This window comes from Panthera pardus, unplaced genomic scaffold (genome assembly GCF_024362965.1).
Source record: "Panthera pardus isolate Hobbes unplaced genomic scaffold, ASM2436296v1 HiC_scaffold_20, whole genome shotgun sequence".
NCBI lineage: Eukaryota > Metazoa > Chordata > Mammalia > Carnivora > Felidae > Panthera > Panthera pardus.
In genome coordinates this window covers 93,387,892-93,396,727 of record NW_026526766.1, presented here as the reverse complement: position 1 = coordinate 93,396,727, position 8,836 = coordinate 93,387,892, and the positions used below count along the sequence as shown (strand labels likewise).

The 8,836-nt window shown below is 54.8% G+C and overlaps 1 protein-coding gene across 1 annotated transcript; it reads left to right on the top strand.

Moving 5' to 3' along the window:
• The first annotated feature begins 204 nt into the window (after window positions 1-204).
• On the top strand, window positions 205-8,209 carry ZMYND19 (zinc finger MYND-type containing 19). The gene is made up of 6 exons (XM_019438399.2): window positions 205-483; window positions 1,580-1,639; window positions 3,148-3,254; window positions 3,853-3,993; window positions 7,218-7,398; window positions 7,616-8,209. Exons 1-6 carry the CDS (start codon window positions 433-435, stop codon window positions 7,757-7,759), a joined length of 684 nt encoding a protein of 227 aa, XP_019293944.1. The 5' UTR covers window positions 205-432; the 3' UTR covers window positions 7,760-8,209.
• The last annotated feature ends 627 nt before the right edge of the window (window positions 8,210-8,836 follow it).

The following is an 8,836-nucleotide window of genomic DNA, read 5'->3' as shown; positions in this document are numbered from 1 at the left end:
GCCGCGCAGGCACCGCCCCCGGCCGCGCCCCTCCCCCGCGCTGCCTCTGCTCCTCAATGCGCCGGCGCACTCGCTTTCCTCCCGTTGGCCACGGCGCGGCGGCGCGCGGCGGCTAGCGCAGTGCGCGCCCCGCGATTGGCGGGACGGCGGCGGGCGGGGGTGTGTCTGCGCCGCGCCCCGCCTCCAGCTCCGCTCGCGGTGGTGCGCGCGGCGGCGGTGGCGGCGGCGGCGGCGGCGGCGGCGGCGCGTGGCAGGTCCGGCGGGCGCCAGGCGGAGGCGGCCCGAGTCCGGCCCAGCCTCGTCCCGCCTGGCCCGACCCCGGCCCGCCGACCCGGCCCACCCGGCGCGCCGCGGCGCCGCCCCGGCCCGGCCCCGGTCCCGGCCCGGCGTCTCCTGAGGGAGCGGCGCCGCCGGCCGAGCGCAGGCCCGGCCATGACCGACTTCAAATTGGGCATCGTGCGGCTCGGCCGGGTGGCCGGGAAGGTGAGCGGCTCGGGAACCGGGGCGCGGGGCCGGCGGATCGGGGCGCTGGGCCGGGGGCGCGGGGTCTGGGGGCTGCGGGGCCTGGCGGGCGGGCTGGCGGCGTGTCCCCGCGGGGCAGGAGGGGGCTGGTGGCCGCGGGCAGCGCAGAGCCCTTCCGAGGCGGCCCGCTCGCTCGGTGGCAAGACGGTCTGGGTCTCGGTGCCTGCCGGTCCGTGGTGGAGCTTCGCGCAGGTTTTCACGCTGCCGGCGGTGGCCGTGTCTGGACCAGCCTCAGTGGGCCTCCCAGAGCAGGGCCTCCCTCTGCTTCTCTCCCTTACCTGGCCCCGCCCTCCGCGTGTTCGAGGCTGGGGCTTCCTGGCACCTGTGGGCATTGAGGCTTGGCTGTTTCCAGGAGCCGGCCGGCCGTGCAGCTGCACCAGCCACGGACCTTACCCGGGATGGGAACCCTGTTCCCATCACCAGCGGCGGAAGCTTCTGGTGGGAGAGAGGAGCAGAGGCAGTCAGATGAAGGTAAAACCGACTTAGATCCTAGAAAAAGGCTTTCCAAGCAAGAGTGAGACTAGTCCGTTTGGGGGACTGTTTCTTGCCTTTCCTGCAGGAGCGATGTGGCTTTTTACCTGAGGGAAGGGTGGGCTCCCCGTCAGCTCCGAGACCATTTCCAACTCAGTGACTGGTTGCGTTAATATCATCCCTTAAAACTTTCAACTGGAACATTTCAGACAGAAAGTTAAAAAACAGTTTAGTGAGCACCTGTGTAACGACCACCCATCTTAAGTAAACGTTAATTGAAATTTTCTGGATGTTGTGCTTCAAACCCGATCCTTTCCTGTATTCTGAGGAAGCCCCTGTCTCGGGTTAGGTCTGTTGACCCGTTAAAACAGCTTCGAGGTTAGCCAGTTCGGTGGCACGTAGGAATGAAGCCTGCTACCTGCTCCTCTGGTAGCCTTGAGCGGGTCATAACCACCTGCCGTTCTGGGTAGGCTGCCTATGCCCCTCACCTGCAGGCCTCATTTAGCTTGGAGGAGCTGTTGCTGCCTGTTACTAATCCTTTATTGAGACCCTGAATGTAATGTTTTGAAACATGGTTGATTTCCAGACCAAGTACACACTGATAGATGAGCAAGATATCCCACTGGTGGAGGGCTACTCCTTTGAGGTAAGGATGGCTATTCCTTTGCTCCCCTACTTTCAGTCACTGCCTGGGGAGGGTCATGAGGGATGGGTTTTATCCTCTGTGAGGGCAGCCTGGCTTTGGCTGCCCGGTGGAACCCCCACCACCTCTGTGATACTGGTCTTCCCCCACTTCTACCCCGGTTGCTGGCTCTTCCTGAAAACACGTTGAATTGTGTGTCATGCTTGTGATTGAATGTTCAATCGGACAAGCCTTGGCTCCTTATGAGGCTGTGCAGTGCCACCCCACCTTTCCTCTGGCCTTGGCCCCACTGTCCCTCTGTGCCCTGGTGCTCTCTACTCTCCCTGAGCTCCCTTGCCTTCCGCAGTTCTCCACTGGACGAGCCAGTCCTCACCTACCAGCTCCTCCCCGTCAGAATTCCTCCAGGAGTCTGTGGACCCACTTCACTTTTATTTCAGCCTTTCGTGCTTTTATAGCACAGATGACCGTTGGACAACATGGCTTTGAACTGCACAGGTTAACTTATACATGGGTCCTTTCTTTGATAAACATAGTCCGGTACCGTAAATGTATTTTTTTCCTCGTGACTTTCTTATTTATTTTTTTGAATGTTTACTTTTCATTTTTGAGAGAGGGAGCATGGGCACCAGCATGAGTGGGGGAGGGACAGAGAGAGGGAGACAGGCCTGATGAGGGGCTTGATCTCACGAACCTCAAGACCATGACCTGAGCCAAAGTCAGACGCTCGACTGACTGAACCACCCAGGCGCCCCTCCCTAAGACTTTCTTGAAAACGTGTCCTTCTTTCTAACTTTACTTTATTGTAAGAACATAGCATATAACACATGTAACATACAAAAATATTTGATAGTTGTCTGTTATTGTTTAGGTTTGTGGTCAGCAGCAGGCTATTAGTAGTTAAGTATTGAGAAGTTAAAAGTTACACGTGGATTTTCAGCTGTGTGGGGCTTACCTCAAGGATGAACTGTAGTTACTTGTCCGAGGCTTTGTTTTTCTTACTGAATTGTGGGCTTTTTCTAAAAGTGGGAAAATTTATTTCTCTGTGTTCACAGTGTTTTACAGAGTGGTTTGTAAGTGAGTTATTGCTGGGATACAGGGCTGATTTCTCACATCTGGAAGTCTCTGCAGAGCTCTGGGTCCCAGAAACAGGCCCCATATATGTATCCTGGTTTGTTTGTTTCACTTAATTTTTCTTTCTTTTTTTTTTCTTTTTTATTTTTTTTAACGTTTATTTTTGAAAGAGAGAGAGAGAAACAGTGCATGAGCGGGGGAGGGGCAGAGAGAGAAGGAGACACAGAATCCAAAGCAGGCTCCAGGCTCCGAGCTGTCAGCACAGAGCCCGACGCGGGGCCTGAACCCATGAACCATGAGATCATAACCTGAGCCAAAGTCGGATGCTTAACCGACTAAGCCACCCAGGCGCCCCTTTCACTTAATTTCTTTAAGAGGGATTTCCAATGTAGCTAAGAATCAGAAACTTTTTAACAGACCTTTTCTTTGCTCCTTCTCAGGCCCGGATGGAAGTAGATGCAGATGGAAATGGTGCTAAGATATTTGCATATGCCTTTGACAAAAACCGGGGAAGAGGGTCAGGAAGGCTCCTTCACGAGCTGCTGTGGTAGGTGTCTTCAAACTGCGTATTTTCTATTTGGGCACCGCATGAGCCCTGATGCGCACATAGAGCCTGCAGAGACACCTGCCCTCATTGACAGAAGGTGCTTTCCCTGAGTCGTGCTCCCGCACCCTCTTAGTTGCCTTTGGGTCATTGCCATTAACTCAGAGGAATGGCTCCTTCGCATATTGTATCACTAACAGAGCAGCCTAAAAGCGCATTTTTTGCTCGTACTTGCTCCGGACACAGGCTCCTCTGGGGTAGGGTGGGGTCTGCTCCCTCCACTGGGCTCTCGCTGAGCCTGTCGGTGGGATGTGAGGAAAGGACTACCTCTCCTTGGTGTGCATGGTGTAGTTCCACAGCGCCTGGGACTACTCTGATGGGGAAGTCTCTAGATTGTGTTTGACAGTTGGGGTTCTGTCGAGGGGCTGGACTTCAACATGGTCTATCTTGTTTGGCCGTGGACCGACATACTTCGATTCCTCTCGACACCCTTGTTCCTAATTGTCCCCATCAGCGTGATGAGGGGCCCGTTCAGATCGTAGGGCGGAAGTATTTGGGAAGGCCAGAGGAGGCTGATTGAGAGAGACGTCTTGTTTTCCAGGGAGCGGCACAGGGGAGGCATTGCTCCTGGGTTTCAGGTGGTACACCTCAATGCTGTGACTGTAGACAATCGCCTGGACAACCTGCAGCTGGTGCCGTGGGGCTGGCGGCCCAAAGCCGAAGAGACATCCAGCAAACAAAGGTGGGGCTTCTCGGGGCCGGGGGAGCCGGCAGAGGTGCCTCATGGAAGGTCCTCCTTCAGGCTCTTGTTACTAAGAGGGGCCCGTGTCTCCACTCTGATCTGATGCTTCTGTGGGAGTGGAGACCTTGGTCATTTTCCCTCCAAGTTTTCCCTCCTTGTTTTCTTCACGGGGTTGGGATACCATTTTGATAATTTTTTTTTTTTTTTAATGTTTGTTTGTTTTTGAGAGAGAGAGAGAGACATAGCACAAGTAAGGTAAGGGGCAGAGAAGGAGGTAGACACAGAATCCTGTGAGCTGTCAGCACAGAGCCTGATGTGGGGCTCGAACTCACAAACCGTGAGATCATGACCTGAGCCAAAGTTGGACACTCAATTGAATGAGCCACTCAGGTGCCCCTTCTAATGATTGGCTCTAGTGGGGAGAAGAGCTGTCTGGGCTGGATGCCTGCTCATGGGCAGGACTTCTCCTTTGTGTCTCTGAGAAAACTTGGACATCTTTATCTGGGGATGCCTCCTGTACACACACACGTGCATCTTTCTGTCATGCTCTTTGGCTAAACACCTAAGCAGTGGCTTAAAAGAAGCAAGAGAGTGTGGTTTGGGGGCTCTGCTGCTCAGTCTCTGCCTCTTCATGGTCCTGACAACAGTGCTGCTCAGGCTACTGCAGGTGTCCCCCTTGGGCGAGTAAGATGCTCTGAGGCAATTCCCATGGCCCCAAGAGCAGCCTGGGTGTGAGCTTCCTGGAGGCCTTGGGAAGAGCTGGGGAACCAGCAGAATGGAAGGTAGGAGCTCAAATTAGCCAGGGTGTTCCTGGCCACGTGTGCATTATCTATGGGCTCACTGGGGCTCTCTGGGGTTTGTGCATGTCCTTGGGCCTCTGGGAAGGCTCTTTCATCAAACAAAATGAACGTGAAGTTAGGGATTAGCAACAGAAGGGTAAGGGCAGCTCAGCAGGCATATCAGTGTCTGTAGATTTCCCCCTGGGTTGTCCAACACGGATGCTCATCCAGTGTGGACACCGGGAGCGGCCCCGCCTCCCCCAACACCAAACAGGTTTCCTTCTGCTCACTGGAGACCTGGAAGGGGCTGCCCACCCCTTCACCCGCAGCGGATCTGCTCCTGCTATCAATCGTTACTTTAGGCCTCTGTGTGACTCATGGTTTGGCCAGCCTGTGGCTGAATGTTGTTACATTTCTTTATCTGAACACTCTTTATGATCATAAGATAACCACAATTGAGAACACCTGTTTGGAAAAGGATCCATTCCATCATAGGCCACCCTGCCCAGTGGTCTCTGCTGGGTCGTGGCCTGCCTGCCCCGTTCTCCTCTAGGCCATGGGCCATGGGCCATTCCCATGAGGCCCAGGACAGGCTGTGTTCTTGAGGTTCTGTCCTTTGTGTCATCCCAGGAACTAATCAAGTGGGACCATCCTTAGTTTGTCAGCTAGGGATTCACACTCTCCCTCTACTTGTCGTGGGTCAGAGCCAGCCTGAGTGTGGCCTGAAATACCAGCTGGCCTGGGCATTATGTGGTCTGCACTCTGCAGGTCCTTGTGGTGGGAATCCCCCTCTTTGTGAAGCAGGGAACGTGGCGTCATGGCTTCTCACAGGCCTGCACCTCCTGCCCTGCTTTCCTTCAGTGTGGGGCCACAAAGGCGGCTCATCCATGGGGGGGAAGGGCCTCTCTGTCAAGGTGTGTTTTCCTCCCTATCTGCTTCTAAGAGCCGACTGGGATTGAAACTTGCCTGTGTCGTGTAGGACTTCATTGAAGGGCTCAGAAGGCAGCCAGCACCCTCCTACATCCTGACACTTCCCTTTTTTTTTTTTTTTTCCTTTTAAAAAACCTTTCTTATTGTGGTAAAATGCATACAATGTTTACTCTCTCAGCCATTTTTGAACGTTCAGTTTAGTAGCGTCCAATACATCCACTGAGTTGTGCAACCATCCCCACCATCCATCTCCAGAACTTCCCCATTAGACACTGATTCCCCCCCCCCCCCACCTTTCCCCCAGCCTCCACCTTCCTACTCTGTGTCTTTGGATCTGAATCTTCCAGGGCTTCCTGTGAGTGGATCCTACAGGATTTGTCTTTTTGTGACAGACTTAGCACAGTGTCCTCAAGGTTCATCCGTGATGTAGCCTGTGTTGGGATTTTGTCTTTTTTTTTTTTTTTTAATGTTTATTCATTTTTGAGAGAACAGAGCGTGAGCTGGGGAGGGGCAGAGAGAGAGGGAGACAGAATCCAAAGCAGGCTCCAGGCTTCAAGCCCTCAGCACAGAGCCCGACGCGGGGCTTGAACTCACTGACCATGAGATCATGACCTGCGCCAAAGTCAGATGCTTAACCGACTGAGCCACCCAGGTGCCCCAGGATTTCTGTCCTGGTGTCCTGTGTGTTTTGGTTAATATTACATTATGGTTATGTACCACATCGTACCCATTTGTGCGTCGATGGAGCCTTTAGTTGTTTAGGTTAGGTTTGTTTACTTTTAGGTCTTTGATCCATTTTGAGATAATTTTCGTATATGGTATTAGGTAAAGGTGACCCTTCCCCTATTTAGCCCAGGTCCTCCAGGCCTGGCCCCACAGAGGGTGGTAGGTTGAAGGGGGTGCTAACCTGCTGCTTTGCTCTCGAAGTACAGGTGGTGGCACCTTTGCAGCCCGGCAGCAGGGGGAGCTGCTGAGCGCCTTCACCGGCCCTGCCCAGCCTGCGCTCCCCCTGGGGCCTGTTAGGGTGCCTCAGTTCTAGCAGCAGGTAGGATTCTTCAGTTGCAAGCTTCTGGTATTTAGAAAGACTTAGAGCAGCTCACAGTATTGAAGGAGAGGTGGACCAGCAGGGGCAGAAGTAGGTGCCTCTGGGTCCATGAGCAGGGAGAAGGACTGCCTGGCTTTGCACAGGTGGCCAGGCTTGGCCAGGTCCCTGTACTGAGGCCGCACACTCTTTGTGCCTGCTGTGTGCCCGTCAGTCCCAGGTTTTGGGAAATCTATGAGGGAGGCAGACATAGCCCTGCTTAGACATGCTAAATACTTGACATCCCATACAGGTAAGCCCTGCTGCATGGTGGGGGCAGGCCAAAGAAGAGTCAAGTTGTCCTAACAAAAACTGGGGCAGAGATATGCTGAGCAAGAGAAACCAGCTATCTGTCTGCAGTCAGGTCATTGTCATGTCCCTGTCTCGACCGTGTCTGGCTGGAGTATACTGAAGCATATGCTTCTCCTTTTAAGGGAGCAAAGCTTATACTGGCTGGCGATTCAGCAGCTTCCCACAGACCCCATAGAAGAGCAGTTTCCTGTCCTGAACGTGACCCGGTACTATAACGCCAACGGGGACGTGGTGGAAGAGGAGGAGAATTCCTGCACCTACTACGAGTGCCATTACCCTCCCTGCACGATGATTGAGAAGCAGGTACAGGTGCTGCAGTGAGTGCCAGCTCCAGGTTGCTCCATACCCCGCTGCCCCGGCCCCTGCGGGCCTCTCGCGCACCTCTCCACCGCAGCCGCTGTGCCTGCCGGCTTCAGTGTATGGGCTTGCCGGGTCCTTTCTGATTGCAGCGTAGTACCTGCCCCACAACCGGTTCCCTGGTGTGACCGTGAAGCCATGGTTGTCCTGTGTGTTCTTTCAGCTCCGGGAGTTCAACATTTGCGGGCGTTGCCAGGTGGCCCGGTACTGCGGCTCCCAGTGCCAGCAGAAGGACTGGCCCGCCCACAAGAAGCACTGTCGAGAGAAGAAGCGCCCCTTCCAGCATGAGCTTGAGCCAGAGCGATGACCGGGCTTCCGGACCTACCTTGGGCGTAGCAGACACAGACTGGTGGTTGACCCAGAGGTGCTGAAGAAGCCAGCGAAGTGCACCCACGGCAACTGCCACAGAGGCCCCCTCGCCACGGGCACCTCGTGTGGGCACGGCGTCCCCCTCAGTGTTCATCTCCAAGCAGAGACAGCTGGGGAGGCTCCCACCAGGACGCTTCTCATTATTTATATGTTAATATGTTTGTAAACTCATGTACAGTTTTTTTGGGGGGAGGCAGTGGGAAGGTTAGAAATTACAAATAGAATCATTTGCTGTAATTCTTAACTGGCAAGCGGTTGGGCCACACATTTAAAAAGTCTAAACAGTGTCACATAGTGGAAGCTCTTTCTGGGCAGCTGCCGTCCCGAGGAGCGCGGCCTGCATGGAGTCACATCCACAAGGCACACACAGTAAAGGGGTGGAATCATCGAGTGCCTCCGCCGTGCTCTGCTCTCCTTTTTGCCCTCTCTGCTATTGAAGTTTATTTCTAAGTGAATCAAGGTGCTGTGGGGGTGAGGGGTGGAGGTTGCCTTTATCTTTATTCCTAGGCTGAGAGAGAGGGGAGGCAGGCAGGGAGTGTGAGTGAGACCCGGGCCTGTTCTTGTCCCGGGGCAGGAGTTGCTGGGGGTGCTGAAGTAGGCGGACATGGAATGTTCTCGCCCTGGCAGTTCTCCCCTTGATTTGTGTGCCGAGTGGCAAAGAGTTCAGTGGTGGAGGTCCTGCCTGGGGATTGGAGCAGCCAGGGTGAGTGAGCGCTGCTTTCCTGTCCACTCTGCTGGGCTCCCTCCCTCTCGTCAGGGAGCCACAGATGTCTGAAGGCTGGGCAGCATCTTGTATACCTTGCAGAGCCACCATGGGGCACCGAGCCAGGCTTTGTGTCTGGGATCTTGCTGGTCTCCAGATCCAGCCAGCCAACCTGCTAGGGGCTTTGCTTCCTGAGAGAATGAGGCTGGCCATCCCAACTCTTGAGTGTTTGTCCTGGGCTACCCCCTGCCCCACGTTGGTCCCAAGTGCTCCTACTTTCCCTTGTGCAGCTCTTCTGCCATCTTCCGGTGT

Bases quoted from the DNA above. Each gene is read 5' to 3' on its own strand.
- ZMYND19 (XM_019438399.2), top strand. From the start codon at position 433: ATGACCGACTTCAAATTGGGCATCGTGCGGCTCGGCCGGGTGGCCGGG. The intron at 1,640-3,147 runs GTAAGGATGGCT...GCTCCTTCTCAG, and splicing joins TGGAGGGCTACTCCTTTGAG to GCCCGGATGGAAGTAGATGC. The intron at 3,255-3,852 runs GTAGGTGTCTTC...CTTGTTTTCCAG, and splicing joins CTCCTTCACGAGCTGCTGTG to GGAGCGGCACAGGGGAGGCA.